The sequence below is a fragment of the Phascolarctos cinereus genome, unplaced genomic scaffold (genome assembly GCF_003287225.1).
Source record: "Phascolarctos cinereus isolate Bilbo 61053 unplaced genomic scaffold, phaCin_HiC Scaffold_726;HRSCAF=1367, whole genome shotgun sequence".
Lineage (NCBI taxonomy): Eukaryota > Metazoa > Chordata > Mammalia > Diprotodontia > Phascolarctidae > Phascolarctos > Phascolarctos cinereus.
Window position 1 is genome coordinate 314,171,368 of NW_027556098.1, and position 23,738 is coordinate 314,195,105.

At 39.4% G+C, this 23,738-nt stretch overlaps 1 protein-coding gene across 6 annotated transcripts in view; it reads right to left on the reverse strand.

Moving 5' to 3' along the window:
- The window catches only part of FAM168A (family with sequence similarity 168 member A), a 200,096-nt gene that overhangs the window by 155,152 nt on the left and 21,206 nt on the right, over positions 1 to 23,738 (reverse strand). For 4 of the 6 annotated variants that reach the window (XM_078156905.1, XM_078156903.1, XM_078156904.1 and 1 more), the window contains exon 2: positions 5,248 to 5,311. The exons of the other annotated variants lie outside the window; for them this stretch is intronic. In XM_078156905.1, the coding sequence (XP_078013031.1) occupies positions 5,248 to 5,256 (9 nt within the window). In that variant the 5' untranslated portion in view covers positions 5,257 to 5,311. The remainder of the gene's footprint in view (positions 1 to 5,247; positions 5,312 to 23,738) is intronic. 6 annotated transcript variants of the gene reach the window in all.

Sequence of the window (23,738 nt, forward strand, 5' to 3'; positions counted from 1 at the left end):
AAAGGGCCCACATGTACAAAAATATTTATAGCAGCTCTGTTTGTGGTGGCAAAGAACTGGAAAGTGAGGGGATGCCCATCAACTGGGGAATGGCTGAACAAGTTCTGGTATATGAATGTAATGGAATACTATTGTGCTATAAGAAATGATGAGCAGGCAGACTTCAGAAAAACCTGGAAAGACTTGTATGGTCTGATGCAGAGTGAAGTAAGCAGAACCAGGAGAACGTTAAGCCACAATGTGCAATGCCCAATATTGACAGACTTAACCCTTCTCAGCAATACACAGATCTAAGACAATTCCAAAAGACTAATGCAGAAAATGCTATCCACATACAGAGAAAGAACTATGGAGTCTGAATGCAGATCAAAGCATACTGTTTTCTCTTTTTTGTCGTTTTTTCTTTCTCGTGGTTTTCCCTTTTTTCTGATTCTTCTTTCATAACATCACTAATGTGAAAATATGTTTAATATGATTGTACATGTATAGCCTATATTGGATTGCTTGCTGTCTTAGGGAGGGGGGAGGGAAGGGAGAGAGGGAAGAAAAAACTTGGAACTCAAAATCTTATAAAAGTTCATTTGAAAACTAAAAAATAAACTGACATGAATAGGTTAAAAAATACTATTAAGTGAAAAAAAAAAGAGTAATAAGTTTGGAAGAAAATGTAGTGTTTCTTGAGGAAACACCATCATCCATTTCTGTTCATCTCATTCTGGCCTACTTAAAACAAAAATGGGGGCAGGGTTCTTCCTCACCAGTGACTGACCACAGGGAAGAGCCCTCAGAGGACACCTGCCACAGCCATGAGGGCAGGGGTCTAGTCTAGATGCTGGATGGAGGAACCTGCCCAATGACATCTGCACAGCTGTTACTGCAGTTAGGTCCTAACTGCCTCAAGGATGATGTCCAACTCATAAGTGGGGAGAGAGAAGAGCTGAGGGCTTACATAGAACAGGGTGGGGGCTAAGGAGGGGAACGTTGTGGGACAAGACTAGGTAGGGTTGGGTTGGAGACAACCCCCACAATTGGCTATCATGGGAAGTGTGGAATCTCTATGTAAACAAATGTTTTCCCAGTGCTATGATACTGGGACTACAAAGATCTATGAGATCTGTGCTAGATTCTGGAATAGAAAGAAAAAAATATGGAAAAAGCACCTCACTGGAAGGCTCTCCAGGATCAGAGGTCAGTTTCCCAGACTCGCTCTGCTCTTTCCACTACATTGTACTTCCCTACCTCAGGAAACATTCTTATGCCTTCCCAAAAAGCCAGAGGTAGATGGGAAAAGATACAAAATTTGTGTTCTTCCTATATAGAAAGTGTGTCATAGATCCAAAATGGACTTAAGAAAATCAGTCTCCTCATTTTACAGACACACCTCTATCGAAGTTTCACATATACTTTAGAGTAAAATTATCATCCAACTGAATCACAACTTGTTTTTAGTACACACATTCCTAGAAAGTGAGAATTCAAGATTTCAATGTTAATATCCTCAACAAGTAGGCCACCCCATTCCCACCAGACTTCCAGCTGAGTGACCCTTCAGACACTTGCTTAGAGAAAGGTGTTCTACTGCTCTAACAATCAAATAAAATATATGTGTTTAAATTCTCTTCTACAATAGCTATTCCACTCAAAGCCCAGAAAGGAAAGAGAAAGGCCAGACACAGAGCAGTAATTTGTAGCACTAAAACATAAATGGTCATTATCTTTCTAGAGTAATTAGCCAAATCAGGCCAATGCCAAAATCCTGTGCCAGAGATTTCTTCAAAGGCTAAAATCCTAAAACAAATTCACTGCAACATTCACAGGCATCAATAACTAAGCCGGAAATTTCAATTGATCTTCCATTTAGGACATACACCATCTTTATGACTGAGATGCTGTAAATAAAACCAATTACAAAGGAAGAAAAAACCTGCTGAAGACTACCTACAATGAAACCCTCAAGTGTGCATGCAGAAGTTTTCGTCCTAGCACAGTACTAGTAGAGACCACAGCACACCTAAGAGACCAGGAAAGAGGCCCCAGTGCAACATGGTGCAGTGGAAAGATCTAGAATTTAAAAAAAAAAAACTAATCCAACCTCTTCATTCTACAGAGCAGAAAACTGAGGCACAGAGAAGGGATGGAAATTGCCCAAGTCATACAACTAGTAAATGACACACAGCCAAGATTTAAACCCAGGTGCTTGTGACTCTGAATCCAATACATACTGAATCCCTCCTTTATACCACCCTGTCTGAACATGTAAATGTCATGACTCCCACTGAACTTCAAGGTTCATACCTGAAGTCAAATTGCTTACTATTCAGTCAGTCTCTGAAGGTCTCTTCTATGACAGCTTTTAGTGCTGCCAACTTTGGACAATTACACAAAAACCATCAGCATTGGAAGAGACCTTAGAATTTAAGGCACGGTAATACAGGGCAGTATTCAAGTCACTGGATTGGAGTTCTACTTCTGACACTAAGATATCGGCCCCTGACAAAATCCCTTAGTCTCTGGAGCTTCAGTTTCTTCTTCTATAAAATGGGATAATACTTATACTAACTCACAGAGATGTTCAAGATGAGTTCTTAGCAAACTTTACAGCACTATAAAAACAGGAGTTATTATTATAATACAACATTAGTGTTTAAAAGAGCTTTAAAACATGCAATGTCAGATCTGAAAGACACTTTAAGTTGTAAACTATACATTGTTAGGGGTGGGAAAGAACTGAGTACTGAGAACAGGCAAGCCAGCCTAGCTGAAGCAGCAGCAGGGCACTCTGTAGGAGAGACATGGGACAGCATGTGCCAGGCAAGTCAAACCACCACCACCACCACCATCCTGACCACCAGGACCCTGAACTCAAGAGTCCTGGGAACAGCAGTGTTCCCCAAGCCACCAGAACTGCTTCTAGCCCAGCCCCCACAGCTATTCCTGGGAAGAGAAATCATTGTGGAGAAGAGGTCCACCTTCCTCATCACCACAAACTGCCCAACTGCTAAACAAGGCAGATGCCTGGCAGTGGCAGCACCCCCTAGACCAGCCATCACAGCCATCATCTGAGAAAGCAACTGGCGTGGCAAAGGAACCAACCAACCCAACAACACCCCCTTCCCACACAGGACAAGCAAATCAGCCTAGCTGAAGTGCCAGGGCATCCAGAGGTAAAGACAAGAGGCAGCATGTGGCAGACAAGTCAAACCACCCCCACCACCTTGACCAACCTCGACCATCATCTCCCCTCACAATCTCATGGAGACAGCCCGGGATCCTGAAACCAAGAACCTTGGGACCAGCAATGCTTCTAGGCAAGTGCCCTCTGCCATCTTCCTAAGAAATAACTCATAAAGAGATGCAGTCTGTCAACTGTTCCTGCGTATATTACAGCCTCACCTTTTTTTTTTCTTTTTGGTGAGGCAATCAGGGTTAAGTGACTTGCCCAGGGTCACACAGCTAGTAGGTGTCAAGCGTCTGAGGCCACATTTGTACTCAGGTCCTCCAAGAGCTCCAAGGCCGGAGCTCTACCCACTGCGCCACCTAGCTGCCCCACTACAGCCTCATCTTTTGAAGACCTAGAAAAGAATGTTCTTTCCACCAATATCTATGGCATTGGTCAAATGGCTCAACAACAGAAACTGACAAGATTCTGATGGTAATGACATTAAGGAAGGGGCGTTACTACCTGCTCTGACACTACACCTTGTGATGGGGAACTTTCCATTCAGCTTGCAGCTGAAATCTCCCACATGGTTGTCTTCTCCTTTAGAATGTGAGACTCTTGAGAGCAGGGACTGTCCTACCTTTCTATATGTATCCCCAGCACTTAACACAGTGCTTTACACATAGTGAGCACTTAATAAATGCTATATTTATTCAATATAATGTTAGTGCTTATGAGGACATAAATGACCATTTAATCTAACCCCTTCATCTTCAGCAGTGAGGAAACAGTACCAAGCAGATGACATGTTTACTTCAAGGTCATACAGGCAATTCAGCAGCCGTGTGAGGCTGAAGATGACTATCCCAGAGCTCTTTGCTCCTTGGAGAGTCAGTTCCTACTGGGAAGGGACTCCAACCTGGCGTACAAACTAGCATAAAGACAAGTGGAGGGTGGGGAGGGTGTCTTTAATGGATGCTTCTGCAGATATTAATAATTATTGTAATAGCTTATATTTGTGTTCTGTTTCGCCCTCATGAAGTCTTTCACACCCAACATCTCAGAGGTCTCTTAGTTTAGTGCAAAGAGTCCTTGAAGGTAGGAAAACAGTCAAATTCCTCCTAAAGACAAAGTGACTCTGGTTAAGTCAGAGGTTACTTTGCCTCAGTTTCCTCAACTGTAAAATGGGGATAACAGCACCTACTTCCTAGGATTGTTGTGAGGATCAAATGAGTTAGTATTTGTAAAGCATATAGCACAGTTCCTGGCACAGAGCAGGTGCTATACAAATGCTTATTCCCTTTCCTGTCCCCCTCCCTCTGAGCTTTTTCCTTTAAAGTTTCCGCCTTTAACACTGAATGATACGTGCATCAACTACTTCACTGTGGTGCTGTAAGTGTCCTATGTAACCTTAAGGGGCTTGATAAATGTAAATTATTATGTAAATTATCCTCATAAATGAGCCTGTATACTAAACTGGTGTTGTCCTTGGTTGCATATCTCAAAACCTGGCAAGAAGATCAAGGGCTCATTTGCTGTTGTTTTTTTAATCTCTTTAAGGTTAGTGTCTGCAACTATTAATCTGGAAGAAATGTGAGAGTCAATGTCTTACTTTGTCCCATTTTCAACTTTTCCTATCTTCAGTCAGGAAGCCCATTTTATACTTTTATATGTTTTTTGGAGATCAGTACTATTTTTATTATCTTCATTTTGCAGATGAGGAAACAGAAGCTCAAAAAAGTTCAAATGATTCACCCATCACACAGAGAGTAAATGGCAAATTATCACATAGTTATTGGCTGATGTCGTTAAAAATTTTAATTGCCGTAAACCAAGTCATTGAAAAGTTTATGATGGGCATGTCCTCCACTTTGGGTAAAAGATTACAAGTAGTTTTGTAATTAGTGGTTGGCTGAAAATATAAGGTGGGTCAGGAAAGAATAGTTAGATGTGCATGGCTGGGATGAACACTAAGCAAACCATGCCAACAATTTACAGGGACACTATGCTGGGGCACCTATAAAACAAGATGGAATTAGGAGAGCCCAAACTATTGGTGGGCCCTCAAACCTGGGTTGGATTCTCACCTTCACCATTTACAAGACACATGACCACTGGAAGTCCTTTCCTCTTCTAAACCAGTTTCCTCATCTGTAAAATAAGGAAAATAAAAAGTATCTTCTCTGCCTAAAAGGTCTGCCGTAAGGAAAGTACGTTTTAAGACCAAAGTCCTCTATAAATCTGAACTACTGTTATCATTTCAGTACTTTAAGAGTCAATGACTTCACCAGTGCAGGTCCTCCCTCTGGTGATCGTGACTCTAATCCCTCTATTTCTTAGTAAATGAGCCTGTGAGTGCTGATGTGGTCCAAAAAATCATGACCTTGTGGCAAACCTAGTGGTGAACTTCTCCAAATTTAGCAAGACTGCTTGCTTCTTGGGTGACATGCTTTGATAAATAATAATAATAATACCTACCATTTATACAATGTTTCAAAGTAAAGTGTTCTGCATATTTAATATAGGCATACCTTAGAGATATTACAGGTTCAGCTCCAGACCACAGCAATAATGCATGTATCACAATAAAGCAAGGTCACATGAATTTTTTTGTTTCATATAAAAGGTATGTTTACATTACACTGTAGTCTAGTAAGTATACAAACAGCATTATGTCTAAAAAATGTACATACCTTAATTAAAAAATACTTTATTGCTAAAAAATGCTCACCATCATCTGAACTTCCAGCAAGTTATAATTATTTTGCTGGTGGAGGATCTTGCCTCATTGTCAATGGCTGCTGACTGATCAGGGTGGTGGTTGCTGAAGGCTGGGGTGGCTGTGGCAAGTTCTTAAAATAAGACAACAATGAAGTTGGCCGCATCAATTGACTCTTCCTTTCACTTAGATATTTAGAGGCCATTGTATAGTTATTAATTAGCTTAATTTCAATACTGTTGTGTCTCAGGGAATAGGGAGGCCCTAGGACAGGAAAGGAGATGGGGAACTGCAAGTTGGTGGAGCAGTGAGAACACACAAAGCATTTATTGATTAAGTTCAATATCTTAAGTGGGCACAGTTCATGAGCCCCCGCCCCAAACAATTACAATAGTAGCATCAAAGATCAGTGATCACAGATCACCATAACAGATATAATAATAATGAAAAGATCTGGAATATTGCAAGAATTACCTAAATGTGACACGGAAACACAATGCGAGCACATGCCGTTGGAAAAATGGCACCTCTTTTGTTGAGCCATTTTTCAATTGTGTCTGATTCTTCATGGCCCTGTTTAGGGTTTTCTTGGCAGATAGTGGAGTGGTTTGCCATTTCCTTTTCCAGCTCATTTTACAGATGAGGAACTGAGGCAAACAAGGTTAAGTGACTTGCCCAGGATAGCGCAGCTAGCAAATGTCTGAGGCCAGATTTGAACTCAGGAAGATACTCTTCTTGACTCCAGAGCCAGCACAGTTGCCACAAATCTTCAATTTGTAAAAAACACAATTATCTGCTACCAAAAAAAAAAAACCCTAGTATCTGCTAAGCACAATGAAGTAAGGCACAATAAAATGAGGTATGCCTGTATCTCACTTAATGTAACTCAAAAAGAAAAAAAAACACTGTGCTATCGTTATCTTCATTTTACAGGTGGAGAAACCGAGACTGACAGAGGTTAAGTGACTTGCTTAGGGTCACACAGTGTCTGGGGCAGAATATGAACCCACGTCTTCCTGACTTCCAAGGCCAGTATGCCACCTCACTGCCTAGTCGCTCACTCACCTATTAGGCCCTAAACAATAGGGCACAAAAGAAAGAGAAATGAATTTGAATTTGACCTGGTCTCAAATCCCAGCTCTGCCCCTTTCTATCTGTGTGAAATCTGGACATGTCATTTTATCTCTCTAGGCCTCACTTCCTCAATCTGTAAAATGAGGAGGTCAGACTCTGTGGCATCTCCTAGCTCTAAAACGACGATGCTCAGACACTTTCCAACTGGATTCTGCTACCTTGGAGAAATGAGGGTCACCCTCGAACCAAGAGGAGACATGGGAGACGGGAGTGCAGATATGAAATGTCTTATATGACATCTGAAAACCAAGCATTCTGACTATACCTGATATGCAGTCATATATTTGGAGAAAAATTAACAATTCTAACATAAATGTAAGCAAAGGTTGAAGTATTTGAATTTGTACAAATCAAACATCAGAATGACTGACAATTTTTCCTATTCCTAAAGTAATAATACTATCTCCCTATGAAAAAGGAAGCATAAGCATTACTATCACCATTTTCAAGGAAAGAAAAATGAGGCCCAGAGATATTAAATGACTTGTCCCATGGTCACACAGCTAAGAACTATTAGAGCCAAAATTCAAAGCCTGCTAACTCTAAATCTAGTCTTCTTTCTACAACGCCATCCTATTTCAGAGAGAATATTTCCCCTACCCCAATCCTAAAGATCCCAAATCAAACTCTGCCAATTAACACCCTCCCAATGGTAAAGGACCAGCTAAGGTGCCACCTTCTCAGATCTCAACCAGCCCTTTATTTGTGCTTCTCTAACCATTTGTATGTGTACTTCTTCTATCCACTTATATACTTAACAGTATTCTAACTATCTGTGTACTTATCTTCTCCCCACAGGGCAATGAGCTCCTCAGGGCAGATATCAGGTCCTATTAGAGTTTAGCACAATGCCTCAAATACTTAGCACAGTCCCTGGCACATAGTAATAAGTGCTTACTGACTTATTAATGTCTCCCTCAGAGCCCAAAGATAAGTCCTACACAAAGCAGACACCTAATACATACGTTTTATTCACAGAATACCAGATTTGTAAGGGAACTCAGAAAACATACCTGGTGCATTGATCTGATCTACCAACACAGTGACCTCCCAGCATTCACTGGAAGGCCCCAGTGAGAGGGAGCTCCCTACCCCTAAAGAGTCTACTCCATTTGTAGAATTGAATGGAACATTTTTATATCATGTAGACACAGACTTTCAGTAGATTAAAAAAACTTTCCACATGGCAACAAAACTGAAATCAAGCTATTCATCCTTGAATTTCATAGCAGTCATCATCAGAAGCAGGATTTTCTCTCCAAAAAATCTACTAGCTACCTAGAAACTGCCTGCCAGCCCCAAACTACAGAAAATTGGCTCTTCACTGGACTAATTACCCAACTATTCCAAGCAGTTTATACCAGCACAGGCTGGGAGAAAAAAAAAAAGGCTGTCATACAGAATGTGAAAGAAATTAAACACATCTGGAGAGCTCAGGCTCCAAATATCACTGGGCATCTATTTCAATGAGAATAACAGCACAATTTAGGAAGCCTAGCAAAGTATACCATTATTAAAACAAACAACCCATTGAAGCCATGGTTATCTGTAAATAGCTGCATTGTCTCCACCGTCACTGTTCTCATCCTCACTGCAAAAAGGTCTGTGGAGAAGCAGCATTTCTAAGAAAATACAGTTCAGATTTCCATCATCCAGTACTCTTTGGCCTGCATTTAGGGGTAGGTGGGTGAGGAGAAGGAGAAGAGAGGGTACAAGTTGGAAGGAAATCCATTATCCAAAGAGGCAAAATAACTGTCACAATTTTCTACTCTGTTTTGAATTCTCCTAAACTCTGAGCCTCCTAAACTTAGAGGGCACAGATTTTTGTTGGTTGGTCATTTCAATCATGCCCAACTCTTCGTGACTCCATTTGGGATTTTCTTGGCAAAGATGCTGGAGTATGCTGAATTTGAACTTATGAAGATGAGTCTTCCTGACTCTAGACTCAGCCCTCTGTCCGCTGCTCCACCTGCTCCACCCTGCTATCGAGGGTGGTATAAATAAATAAATCATTGACTGATGATGGCAGACCAACAGTCTAAGACTGGCACTAGGAGGAAAGAGGTTGGTGGTCACGCCCTCTCTCGCTAAGGGGTTAGCCAACTCTTGGTTAGCAAAATTTCTGGGAAAGCTGTAAAACAGTCTAGCAGAAATTAGATTTGAGTGGATAGAGCACTGGCCCTGAGTTCAAATCCAGCCTCAGACACATAACACTCACTAGCTGAGTGACTCTGGGCAAGTCACTTAACCCCAATTGCCTCACCAAAAAAAAAAAAAAGAAAAAAAGAAATTAGATTTGCCAACATTTTACATCCATAAACTCCAAATAGACACACAACCTGGATATAAAAGGTCACACCATAAGCAAATTAGACGAGTAACACAAGATATGCCTTCCACAACTAAGCATAAGGGAGAGTTGTTGATCAAACAAGGGCTACAGATATCATAAAGAATAAAGTAGATAAATTCTATTACATAAAACATGAAAAGGAAAAAAGAACTGGCACTAATTAAGTACCTACTATATGTCATTCACTGTGTTAAGTGCTTTAAAAATATTATTTCATTTGATCACAAAATTGATACACTTTTTTACAAATAAAATCAATGCAGCAAGAATAAGAAGGGTAACAATAAACTGGGGGGAAATCTTTGTAGCAAATTGTTATGAGAATTTTTTATTTCCTTTTATTCCTCCTGAATCTTTTGGTTAATATTAACCTCACCTGATCAAAACCAGTCCCATGAGATGTAAAAATTTATTTAAAACATTAAACATTCTTTAGGATAGAGTGCCGGGACTCATCTTTCTGAGTTCAAATCCAGTCTCAGACACTTAATAGCTGTGTGACTCTGAATAAGTCACTTAACCCTGTTTGCCTCAGTTTCTTCATTTGTAAAATGAACTGAAGAAGGAAATGGAAAACTACTCTAGTATCTTTGCCAAGAAAACTCTAAATTGGGTCACAAAGAGTAGGACATGACTGAATAACAAGAAAAACATAAGAAACTAGAGGAAGAATCTCAACTGTCCCTGACTCCTTGGTGACATATAAATCTTCTTCCTCAACCAGCCTATTTCTGAACCTTCTAAATGTAGCTTAAGCTGCAACCTGACTTAGTTTACCTATAATTTGTTTGATGAAGTTTGTTTCCTTAGGGGATGTAAAAGATTATAATTCTGTTTAAGTTTGTTCAATTTTTATGACATTAAAGGAAGTATCAAATTATAAATTTATCTTCTCTTTAACTTTTATGGCCTAAGAGGAATGTACAAGATTGCAATATGTAAAAGAACTATTTCTCTGTCATTCTGATGTAATTTTTCCTACAAGAAGACTTGTCAGACTATTCATGATTGTTCAGGTTTTCTCTGAAGCCTGAACCTATGCTTGAACACAATAATAAAACTTAGGGTTTTTTTATCTCTGTAATTTCTGCATTGTGATAAATACATATATTTGGCAGCAGCTACCCACCACATGAACTCAGAGAAGAGATATTTCTCCCATAATAAAATTTATCGGAAAAAGGTCAGATTTCTAAGATCTATAAGGAGTTGATTCAAATTTATCAGAACAACAGCCACTGCCCAATTGATATAAATGGTCAAAGAATATGAAAAAGCAGTTCTCAAAAGAAAAAAGGCAAGCTATCAACAACCACATGAAAAAAATGCTCCAAAATCTCTACTATAGAAATGCAAATTAAAGCAATTTTGAGGTTACACTTCAGAGCCATCAAAGATAACAAAAAAGGAAAATGACAGTTGTTGAAAGGTCTATGGTGAAGCAGGTACATGAATAACATACTGTTGGTAGAGCTATAAGTTGGTCACATTATTCTGGAAAGCAATTTAGAACTATACCCAAAAAGTCACATCCATACATTTTGACTCAGAAATACTACTAGCCACTACTAGGTTATATCACTAAAGAGATCAAAGAATGGATCGGTATGTACAAAAATATTTATAGCAACTCTTTTTGTGGTGACAAAGAACTGGAAATTAAGGGGGTGCCCATGGATTGGGGAATGGCTGAACAAAATATGGTATATGAATGTAACGGCTATAAGAATTCAGAGAAATCTGAGAAAACTTACATGACCTGAGCAAAACCAGGAAAACAACTGTAAAAGCAAACACCTGTGAAAGACTTAAAAATTATGATCCATGCAATGACCAAACCTGACTCTGGATGCCTGAAGATGAATCATGCCTCTTTCCTCTTGGCCAAGAAATGATAGATGGACCAGAGGAACAGAATGATACAGTTTTCAAACTTGGCCAGTGTGTTCATTTGTTTTATATTAACTACACTTATTTGTTACAAGGGAGGGCTTTTATGTTGAGGGGAAGATTTCAGAGGAATCAGAGGTTAGTAAGAATGTTACTAAAAAGGAAGAAAAGAGTATCAATAAATCATTAAAAAAATAAATAGAGCAGAAGGAAGTTCAGAAGGGGACACAAACATGCAGGGCAGGGCTGAGCTACCATGTTAAATTTTAAATACACAAAAAATAAAATGCCCAAATTGTACATAGTGGAGATTCAGAGTTTCACATGTAGTCTTCTTTGTCTGTTCCTCTTTGTATCAGAAAATGTTAATGCTTGTTTGGGTTAGGTTCACAATAATAAGAAAATTTAGAAATAAAATAAGAGATTAAAACTAGATGGTCTCTAAGATCTCTCTTGGTTCAAATAATCTATGAATCTACAAAAGTATCTGTTAGTTTTCATAGTATTTGGAGGACCCTACTAGGTGATAAGATCTCCCCAAAGAGAAAATCTTTGAGCATCTAACGCAGAAGAAAAAGACAGCTTGGTGGAGGAGAGTTGGAGAGGCTGGGAGGCAGGAAAACTATTGCTCCAGCCTGGCCTCTGAATGACCTAAATGACCCTGAGCAAGTGACTTCACCTTCCCATAGCCCAAGCAGCTAACTCCCTAGGATTAGAAAGTGCAGAACAAGCACTGATATGCATTGATAGAATTTCCTTACTGGGAGCTCCCAAAAACAGTAAAACTGAAGTTCAGTCCCACTCTCCCCCAAAAATACAGGTCAGGAGTAACAATGTCAAGAGAGAGTGAATGAAGGAAAATTAGAAGATCTAAGTTCTCTTCTCCTTTTCCATATTCACAAGGCACGCTGAGATGAAATGAACAAGGAGAAGGGATCTGAACTTCTTTGCCACAAAACAGTTGGAAGCCCAAGGGGATGATGCTGAGTCCCTTTCCTACCTAGTTTTCTAGAGCTCAGAGCTGCTGCACAGTCCAGTGTGTAAATTACTTAGCAACAGCTATAAAGTTTTAGATGTGGTAATTTTCCAAGGAAGTACAGAACTTCACAAGTGAGCCATAAAGGAAGCTGGTTCATGCCTGCCCATCCAGTGTTTCCCATCAAACATTCGGTTCTCTAATATAGTATCTATGGCACATTAAACTAATTGCACTGTAGTCATCCCTTTCTTCATAGAGTATGTAGATTAATAGTACAAACCCAGTAGAAGAAAGTTTAAGATACTTAAGAAAAACTGCTTTCAAACACCCTCAAGCACTTCAGAGGCATCAATTTATATACAATTGATATGCTAATTACAAATCTTTACTAGCCATTCATTAAAACAAATTCCCTAAAGGCTTTTATAAAGTAATACTTTGTTAGCTTTCTTTGATCTACTGGTATGACTCAATTCAGTTTTTAAAACATTTATTAAGTGCCTACTCTTCAAGGGTCTCTGTAGTATCTAAAATACAACTGAACTTCTTTACAAATATTCTACAGTTCAAACTGGTCAAATTTCTTATTAGGAAAACAGATTATTACTTAATTTCATAGGATTTTAAGCTAGAAGAACCCTTTGAGTAGGAATTATTAACCTGGGGTCTATGAATTTATTTTAATATTTTGATGACTGCATTTTATTATAACTGATTTCCTTTACAATCCTGTGCATTTTATTTTATGTATTTAAAAATGTTATTCTGAGAAGTGGTCCATAAACGTCACCAAACTGCCTCCAAAGGAGTCCATGACACCAACAAAAAAAAGTTACAAACCCCTGCCTCAGAGAGAAATCAACTAATAATAGTAAGGCATACAGAGGTTATGAAAGAAGGTGCAGAAAACTACCTTTCTAGGACTTTACATTCCAGAGAGAAAGTAACATACCTAGGAAAATATTAATTTGTCTAAACAAGAAAAACAAACAAAGGAAAACAAAACAAACAAAAAAAAAAACTCAGCTCCATGGAACCCTCTGGAAAAACGGAAGCCCTGGAAAGCCAAGTTTCCTCACTAACTAGAGCTTTAATTCCTTAGGCAACAAAAATTTTTGTTGTTTTAATAATTTTGAATATAAATCTCCCTAAAATATTATTTCTATTTCTGTTTAAATAGAGTCTATTGAACACCTTAAGTAAGTCATATAATCAATCTCTCTCAGCCTTACTTTTCTCATCTACAAAATGGAAATTATCCCTCTGCCTACGGCAAGGGCTCTTAACTTTTTGTGTATCATGTAGATCCACTCTGGTAGTCTATCCAAGCCAATGGACCCCTTCTCAGGATTTCATTTTATCACCTACATTCATCAGGGAAGGAAATGCTCAATTTCAGTTAAAGGTTAGTTAAAAATGCAATCTCTTCCCATCCAAATTCACAGAACACCTGAAATAAAAGGATCCATGAAACCCAGGTTAATTCCTGGCCTCAGGGTTGTTGTAAGAAACAAAAGGGATAACTTCAAGAGTTTTGTAAACCCTAAAGTGCTCTGAATTGTAAGGCATTATATTGTAAGTTAATAACATCATCATCAAAAACAATCATTTAAAAAGTGGTCTATTAATAAAGTACATAAACTTTAGAACAAGGCCTCTGGACCTCTCTCCCTTGGCTGCCTAGGGGAATTTTGGTGCTTTCTTCATGGGTATAAGTTATGGCAGGGGAGAGAACCTCGAGGCCACACATGGCCTTCTAGTTCCTCAAGCTCGGCCCTTTGACTGAATCCAAACTTCACAGAATAAATCCTTTTATTAAGAGGTTATGGGAAGTTGCCAGACAGTATGGAGTAATGAGAAGCATGTTCAATTTGAAGTAAGGAGATCTCAATTTCAAATCTGCAGCTCATACTTACTAAATGTTACAATGGGCAAGTCTCTTAACCTCTTAAAGCCTCAATTTCCTCATATGTAAAATGAGGATAATACCTCACAGGATTGTTTTAAGCAAAGCATCTTATTTGCTTTTTTTTTAATATAAATTTATTTATTTTTAATTTTCAACATTTACTTCCACAAGATTTTGAGTTCCAAATTTTCACCCCATCTCACCCCTCCCCTCACTCCAAGATGTCATGCATTCTAAATACCCCTTCCCCTAGTCTGGCCTCTCTTCTATCTCTCCCCACTTTCTCTTATCCCCTTCCCCTTCTATTTTCCTGTAGGGCAGGATAGACTTCTGTACCCCATTTCCTGTATTTCTTATTTCCCAGTTGCATGTGAAAACATTTTTTTAAACATGTGTTTTACAAACTTTGGGTTCCAAATTTTCTTCCTTCCTCCCTCCCCCCCCACCCTCATTGAAAACGCAAACAACTCAATACAGGTTATACATGTGCAGTTATGCAAAACACTTTCATAGTAGTCATGTTGTGAAAAACTAACTCTATATCCCTTAATCCTACTCTGCCTCCCATTTATTCTATTCTTTCTTTTGACCCTGTCCCTCCTCAGAAGTGTTTGCTTCTGATTACCCCTTTCCCAATCTGCCCTCCTCTCTATCATCCCTGCTCTCTTGTCCCCTTCTCCCTATTTTCCTGTAGGGTAAGACAGATTTCCATACCCAAATGAATGTGTATGTTATTCCCTCCTTAAGCCAAATCCTATGAGAATAAGATTCACTCACTCCCTCTCACCTTCCCCCGTTTCTCCTCCACTGTAAGAGCTTTTCTTTTCTGGGTTTTTTTTTTGTGAGATAATTTACCCCATTCCACCTCTCCCTTTCTCCTTTTCCTAGTATAATCCTCTCATCCCTTAATTTTATTCTCCAGATATGACCCCTTAATCTTCAACTCACCCTGTGCCTTCTATCTATTTATCTATACATACATACATATAATTTTTTCCCTCCAACTACCCTAATACTGACAAAGGTCTCATGAGTTATAAATATCATCTTTCTATGCAGGAATAAACAGTTCAACTTAATAAGTCTCTTATGATTTCTCTTTCCTGTTTACCTCTTCATGTTCCACTTGAGTCTGTATTTGAAAGTCAAATATTCTATTCAGCTCTGGTCTTTTCATCAAGAATGCTTGAAAGTCCTCTATTTCACTGAATGACCATTTTTTCCCCTGAAGGATTATACTTAGTTTTTGCTGGGTAGGTGATTCTTGGTTGTAATCCTATCTCCTTTGCCCTCCAGAATATTATATTCCATACCCTGTGGTCCTTTAATGTAGAAACTGCTAAATCTTGTGTTATCCTGATTGTGTTTCCACATACTTGAATTGTTTCTTTCTGGCAGCTTGTAATATTTTCTCCTTGACCTGGGAACTCTGGAATTCTACAATATTCCTAGGAGTTTTCCTTTGGGGATCTCTTTCAGGAGGAGATCGTGGATTCTTTCAATTTCTATTTTGCCCTCTGGTTCTAAAATATCAGGGCAGTTTTCCTTGATAATTTCTTGAAAATGATGTCTAGGCTCTTTTTTTGATCATGGCTTTCAGAGTCCAATAATTTTTAAATTCTCTCTCCTGGATCTATTTTCCAGGTCAGTTGTTTTCCAATGAGATATTTCACATTGTTTCTATTTTTCATTCTTTTGGATTTGTTTTACAGTGTCTGATTTCTCATAAAGTCACTAGCTCCCAATTGCTCTAGTCTAATTTTTAAGGAAATATTTTCTTCAGTAATCTTTTCGACTTCCTTTTCCAATTGACCAATTTTTCTTTTTAGGGAATTCTTCGCCTCATTGGCTTTTCAGACCTCTTTTGCCATTTGGGTTAAGTTATTTTTTAAGGTGTTATTTTCTTCAGCATTTTTTTGGGTCTCCTTTAGCAAGCTGTTGACTTGTTTTTCATAATTTGCTTGCATCACTCTCATTTCTCTTCCCAGTTTTTCCTCTACTCCTCTTACTTGCTTTTCAAAATTCCTTTCGAGCTCTTCCAAGGCCTGGGACTGATTCATATTTTTCTTGGAGGCTTTGGATGTAGGAGCTTTGACTTTGGTGGTGTCTTCTTCTGGTTGTATATTTCGATCTTCTTTGTCACCAAAGTAAAATAATATAGTCTGATTCTTTTTGTGCTGCTTGCTCATGATCCCAGCCACTTACTTGAGTTTTAAACTCTTTGTTAAGGTAAGACTCTGCTTCCAATGTGGAGAATATACTGTCCCAAGCTTCAGGGGTTTTGTGCAGCTGTTTTCAGAGACACTTGTAGGGACCTGTAAATTTTCAGTTCTTCCAGGTGGTATGATCAAGGGCAAGTTGTTTACTCCTTTCCTGGCCTATGCTTTGGTCTATGAGTAACCACGAGTGCTCCTTTCTGTTCTGGAACTGTGAGGAGGGTTTCTTCTGCACAGCCACTACAAGCTCCACCATGTCAGCACTCCTCCTCACCCCAGCACTGCCGCCCAGAACTGTGACCCAGATCCAAGCATGGGCAAAGCAAGAGATTCCTGCCTCAGTACTGTCAAAGAGATCCCTGCAATCCCCCTCTGATCAGCCACTGGATTCCCCCTCACTCTGTGGGCCAGAAGCTCAGGAGGTAGCCCCCGCCCTGGGCCGTGCTTAGGGAATGGAGATGAGACCCTGCGCTTCTCTCTCAGCACCGCAGAAACAGACTTTTCCCACTGACCTAAGTTGTCTTTGGCATTCATGGGTTGAGAAGTCTGGAAACTGCCACAGCTGCTGGCAATTCAGCCCTCTAAGGCTGCTCCAGGTTCACTGTGGACTGTGCTCCCATGTCAAGCTGCACTCCTCTTCCAGTACGGCGCAATATACCTTTCCAATCAATCATCCAGGTTGTCTTGGGCTGTAAATTTGCTTCACTCTGTCTTTTTGTGGGTTTTGCTGCTTTAGAATTTGTTTAGAGCCATTTTTTATAAGTATTTGGAGGGGTTTTCCTTCCTTTTTTTTTTTAAAGGCAATTGGAGTTAAGTGACTTGCCCAGGGTCACACAGCTAGTGTGTCAAGTGTTCCTTATTTGCTTTTTCAAAATAAGGTTACTAAGCTCGCTGGGTGGGGGTGGGAGGGATACAGTGGATATAGTTTACCTAGATTTTACATTTGACAAAGACACTAATGCTAATCTTGTGGAAAACACAGGCAGATGTGGACTAAGCAATAATACAGTTCTTATGGATTTGGAAGTGGTTAAACCACTAGAACAAAGATTAGTCATTAATGGCTCAATATCAACTTGGAAGATCTCCAGGCAAGTGTCCCGGGATCTATTGCCACTTGGTTCTGTGTTGTTTCATATTTTTATCAATGACTTCGGTAAAAGCACAGATGCTCCACTTACCCAACTTGTAAACACCACAGAGTTGGGAGGAAGCGCTCTCTACCAGACAGAAAGGATGGCTTCAAAAAGACCCCATCTGGCTAGAATAGCGGGATGAATTTAACTCAAGACTTGGGTTTTTTGACTATACTTTATTGAGGGAAAGGGATACTTTGGTTTTTATCTTTGCATCCCAAATTCCTGGCATGGAGCCTGCCACCTAATAGGTGCCTAGTAAATGCATATTGGAAAAAAAACCAAAATGTTCACATTTTTTGACCCAGAGATTCCATGACTAGGCATACAAGGAGGTTAATGATAAAAAGTAAGTCTTTATATTGCAACAAAATATTTATAACAGCACTTTTTGTGGTAGCGAAGCGCTGGAAACAAAGCACCTGCCCATCAACTGGAAAATGGCTCAACACACTGTGGTATATAAACATAATGAAAATTATTGTGCTGTAAGAAACAACGAATATTATGAAGAGAGACAAACATGGAAAGACTTACTGACGCAGAGTAAAGTAAGCAAAGCCAGCAAAACAATATACATGACTACAACAACGTAAGTGGAAAGAACCTCCACCACCAAAATAACCAAAAGTGACTGTTTCAAAATTACAAAGTGCAAGTATGGCCTCAAAAAAGAGATAAGAGAAGACACCCCTCCACCATTCCTTTGAAAAGGTAGGAGGTCCACAAGCATGGAACTTTGCACAAAGTGTAAGATTTTTTCTCAATGTATTGATTGATTCTAACCATTTTTTCACTTTTAATTTTTTCTTTTAAAAATATATTCTTTGTTATATGGGATGGCTGTCTGGGATGGGGGAGGAGGATGGATACAAGGGAAAATGCTGGCACAATAAAAACAAGAGATAGTAATATCTTTTAAGTAAATGGCCATTTAACTGAATTAATAAGATTAAATTTAATAAGGATAAAGGTAAAGTGCTGGGACTTTGGTTAAAAAAATGAATTTCACAAGTATAAGACAAAAGTCACATGACTGAAAGATAGTTCACTAAAAAAGATCTAGAGGATCTTAGTGGTCAGCAAGTGAACTATGAGTCAGCTGTGAGAAATGGTGGCCACAAAAGTTAACACAGTCTTAAGTTGCATTCACCAATGCATGCTTTTCAGGAATAAAGGAGTGATATCCTCTGCCCTGGTCACACACCTGGATTTCTGTACTCAGTTGGGGGCACCGTATTTTAGGAAGGCTACTGATAGTGAAAAGTCTATGAGTTCATGCCATACGAAGTCTTGATGAAGGAGCTAAAAATGATTTGCCTGAAGAAGTTAAGACATAGAGGGAACATGATAGCTACCTTCGATTACTGGAAGAGCTGAAACATGAAAGAAGAATTAGCTAAGTACTGTTCAGGTCCAAAAGGCAAGCCTGGAAGAAATATATAAAAGATAAAGAGATACATTTAGGCATAATAACAGCCAAAAACTTACCAAAAGTTAGAGCTATGCAGAAGTGGAATGGGCTGTCCCAGGGGATAGTGGGTTCCCTCTCATTAAGAGTTCTTCCAGCAAAGTCTATTTGTGTTATAGAGGGAATTGTAGCCACCAAGATCCTTTCTAGCTCTAAAATTCTCTGATTCTGACACAAATACAAGCTACTGTCATTATACATCTTATTCCCCCGCCCAATACACTGTAGCTCCCACAGCACCTACAACACAGTAGCCACTCAAATATTTGCTGAGTGAATAAATCAACACATAATAGAAGGTTCTAAGAAAAAGGATCAGAAAGGCCAAGTCAGGAGAGGGACCCAATTTGACTGAAGTTAATAACTATCTACACACTATGGTTGAAATGTACTGTCAACTCAGCTGAGTTAGGCTGAAACCTCAGAAGTAATCCTAAATGTGCTTTGGAAAGATGACGCCAATACAATTAAAGTGCTTCCCTAAATGTCAGTAGGAAAAAGCCAACCTAAAATGTAATTAGCATAAAATAACCTATAAACTTGGACTGTTGGCCTTACACTGACTGGTGCAGGCTAAACTGCATACCTGTTCCCCAGATCAAAAGTCACTTTCATGAGACATCTTCAGAGACAGCAGACACCTACTGAATTTAACAAGCAATTTACTAAACATCCATTCTATGTGATACTGTACTTCGGGTAGGATTAGAGATAAAAGGCTTAGATAATTGACATAGTCCATATCTGCACTGACAGTCTAATAGCAGGAGTATTGACATACATGATTAACATGTTAAGACAGAGATAAGGCAAAGGGCTCCTTGAGGTTCGAGGACAGATCAGTCATTACTGACAAGGGTCAAGGAAGACACAGTTTAAGAAGTATCATCTGAGTTAGGCTTTAAAGGAAGGATAAGAATTCAACAAATGGGGAAGGATAGAATACATTCCAAACTTAGGGAATAATGTAATCAAAAGAAGGTAAGAGGAAATATGGGACGTGTACAGGATAGGTACGTAGCTCAATTTAGCTGTAATGCAGAGTACATGGAAGGAAACAGTACAAAACAAAATGGTCAAGGCAGGGTTTCACAAGATTGTAGAGGACTTCCAGTGAATGTCAAGAAGTTTATGTGTGTATGTGTGTATATATAATGTGTGTATATATGTATGTGTATGTGTGTATATATGTATGTGTATGTATATGTGTGTGTGTGTGTGTGTGTGTGTGTATATATATATGCGCATACACACACTTCTGCTTTTTGTCCCAGAAAAGATGTTTTGAAGCTATAAACTGCTAAAATCACAGGATGTCAGCATGGAAAAGAGCCTCAGAAATCTTCTAACCCAATCCCGTCATTTTACAGATGAGTAAATGGAAGGCAAGAGAAGGGATGGGACTTGGCCAAGAAGGCAAAGCTAGGCCTGGGAGAACCAGGACCTGCACCTAGCTCTTCCGATTCGAAGTCTAACCCTCTCTCCACTTCCCATACTGGATGATCAGAGTAACAAATCCCAGATCACTGAGTACATTAATACACAATTTAAGGGGAAGTTAATCAATAAACATTTATTAAGCACCTCTTACATGTCAGGCACTGCGCTAAACAACAGAGATACAAAGAAAGATAAAAAGTAGTCCCTGCTCTCAAGGAGGTCAAAGTCTAACAGGGAAGACAACATGTAAACAACTAGGTAGACAATATTTAATGAGAATTTTGACTGGATGGTAGATACGGATGGAATGAACCTCAAACGAATAGAGGTTACTAAGTGATGGTAGTAGAGCATGAGTTTGGAAGTGGCCATGGAAAGCAAGGGGTTATTCCAACTCCCCTACATCAATCAACTAGTGAGTCAAGAGTTATTAGTTAAAGTGTAAACAGTGATGGAAAGGGTAGACAGAGAAACTGTGTCATCAGAAGGAACCCAGGTCTCAATGAGGGCCAGAAGATGGAAAAAGAGGGAAAGGAAAAGATATAAGATGAAAGCAAGTTTATTACCTATGGAGCAAGCACTCCAGAGAGCACAGTAGAAGTGTAGGCAATGTGGCACAGTGGAAAGAGAGCTGGCCATGGTCTGAGAATAACCTGAGTTCAAGTCCTGTCTCTGCCACTCACTGCCCTTGTGAACATTGGCAAATCATTTAACCTCTCAGTGCCCCCATGCAACTCTCTAAACATAGCTGCAGATCTTTGCTGGTAGTCAGTGTTTCCTCAATGGAAGTTCTCTATACCCATGAAATCACAAGTCTAGAACAAAAATTAATAGGAGAATTAGGTCTCTAAGGTTAATTAGATCTCTTAAATGGCTATCTCAGCAAATTCATCATTAAGAAGCTTGGGAAGAAGCCCTAGTCAAACAACAAATAACAGCATATTCTTGGGCCCTTTGGTAAAACACAAACTACAAAATTTTGTACTAATAATCTGTGACTTCAATTGACTTAAATGCCAGCCCTTCCTATTTGTCCCTACAGCTTCTGCTATGGTAAACTCTCAACCAACTGGCCTGAATGACATTACAAAAGTCTCAAAACCAGTCTCCTGGCAGCCAGAGTCTCCTTGGCCTTTCTTCTTCCATATACTAAGAATCACGTTCCTACAACCAGGTTTGATTATGTCTCTCCTTTGCTCACTCACTCTTTCAGCAGCTCCTTATTAGCCATACAATAAGCTCTTTACCCTGGCAATGAAGATCCTCCATACTCTAGCTCCAACATACCTTTCTAGTTTCAGCTCAAATTGTCCTTCTGCATATACTCTACACTTTTTGTATTCTTCAAGGACCAGTTGCAATCCCTCAGACATTTCCCACATTGTCCTATCTCATTGTCTAAGTTCTCCAGGCCTGGGATCCTGCCCACAAACCTGTCTATAAAATGAGAGGTGAACTAAGTAACCTCCAAAGTCCCTCCCAGCCCTAAATCTATATCAAACTATGTTTACCTGTTGACATCATACATGCTTCAAGATGCCATTCAAACACCAAACCCCTTACATGAAGTCTTCTCGTATTTATCTAGCTGGAAACGAGTTCCTCCTTATTCAGCTTAATTCAACAAACATCAAGTAAGAACCTGCTTGATCTCATGATGGAAAATGCTACCCACATCCAAAGAAACAACTATGGAGTTTGAATGCATACTATCCGCTCTTTTTTTTCTTCTGTTTTGCTTTGTTTCCTCTTTCTTGTAGTTCCTTCCATTGGTTCTAATTATTCCTTACAACCTGACTAATGTGAAAATATGTTTGATAGGAATGTATATGTATAGCCTATATCAGATTGTGTGCTGTCTTGGGGAGGAAGGGGGGGGGGGAGACAAATTTAAAACTCAAAAGCTTGTGGAAATGATGGTTGATATATCAAAACAAATTAATTTTTAAAAAAGTGCCTTCCAGTTGCAAATTCCTATAATTCTCATTCTATCCTAGCATATGGAAGGCACTTAATAAGAGCTTACTAACTTGACTATACACAGAGAATAAATAAAACTTCACCTAAAAAAAAAAAAGAACCTGCTTGAACATATATACCTTGTACACACATAGCCCCATTAACAAGCTGGGAATATAAAGACCAAAACAAAGCAAATTCTGTCCTCAAAGAACCTACGCTATAATACTGGGATGACACGCTACAAACATTTAAAAGAAATTCAAGATCATCCGAGAAGGGAACATGCTGTGCCAACTGGGGAATCACGGAAGGCTTCCCTGAGGAAGTGGCACCTAAGCCAAGCCTTGGAGGAAGACAGGAGTTCTGAGGTTCTGAGGAGCTGAACTCCAAGTGTGGGGACAGCCTGTGCTAATGCACAAAGCCGGGAGAGGGAGTCTGTCTTATGTACCAGAACACCGTATTCCCCTCCAAGTCACATTCTGCTATTTCTTACATTCCCCTCAGTCCCCTTGTCTGGAGATTACAGTGCTACAGGCTGAGAGTGGAAGAGAGCAGACTTGTGGCATACACAGCCTGGGAAAGGTTCCTTAAAGCTTTCACTGACAGAGTTTAGAACCTTTGGTTTTCTGAGCAGTTAATTGTACCCACCTGTCCACTAAAGGATCGAATGCTTCCAGCAAGCTGAAAGGGAACTGATATGTGGACAACTGGTTTGTACGCAAAATGCAGCTTATTCTTGATGGTTTAAGAGTACTCTTTGTTTAAATCAGGATGTTGTGATGAGAGTGAATCAAATCCACACAGGAGAGAGACCAGCTCAGGCTGAAAGGCACAGGACGGCAGAAGTATTCATAACATTTGGTCTTGGATTTCCTCCCCTTGCATGGCATGTGGAGGCACCCGCAAAGGCCTATGCCAGAGGTCACACACAGCACACACCAGATTTGGAAAGCAAAATATGAGAAATTAATGGTCAGGTCCAGCCTGAATTGTACCAGCCGGGCAGACTTTGAGCTTGCCATTCCCACAGACGAGGATCAGCAGTGGCAGAAGCAATGACATACCGAACACCTCCAACAGACTGTCAATTCTCCAAGATGAGTATGGACATATTCCCTAAAGCTGAACACATTGCATTGTATGTATTAGGTCCATAATAAATGTTTGCTGAATAAATGAACTGAACTAATAGCATGACTATATAAGTGGCACTTTATGTAGAGCTATTATTTAGCATGGTTATATCACATCTTTTAAAGCTCAGAACCGTTCAGAGCAAACAACACCTAAAAAGTCTTGAAATCATGATTACAATAATTTCACTTGTAAGAATTAATCGCAATACACAATATTAATTATTAAAGCATGT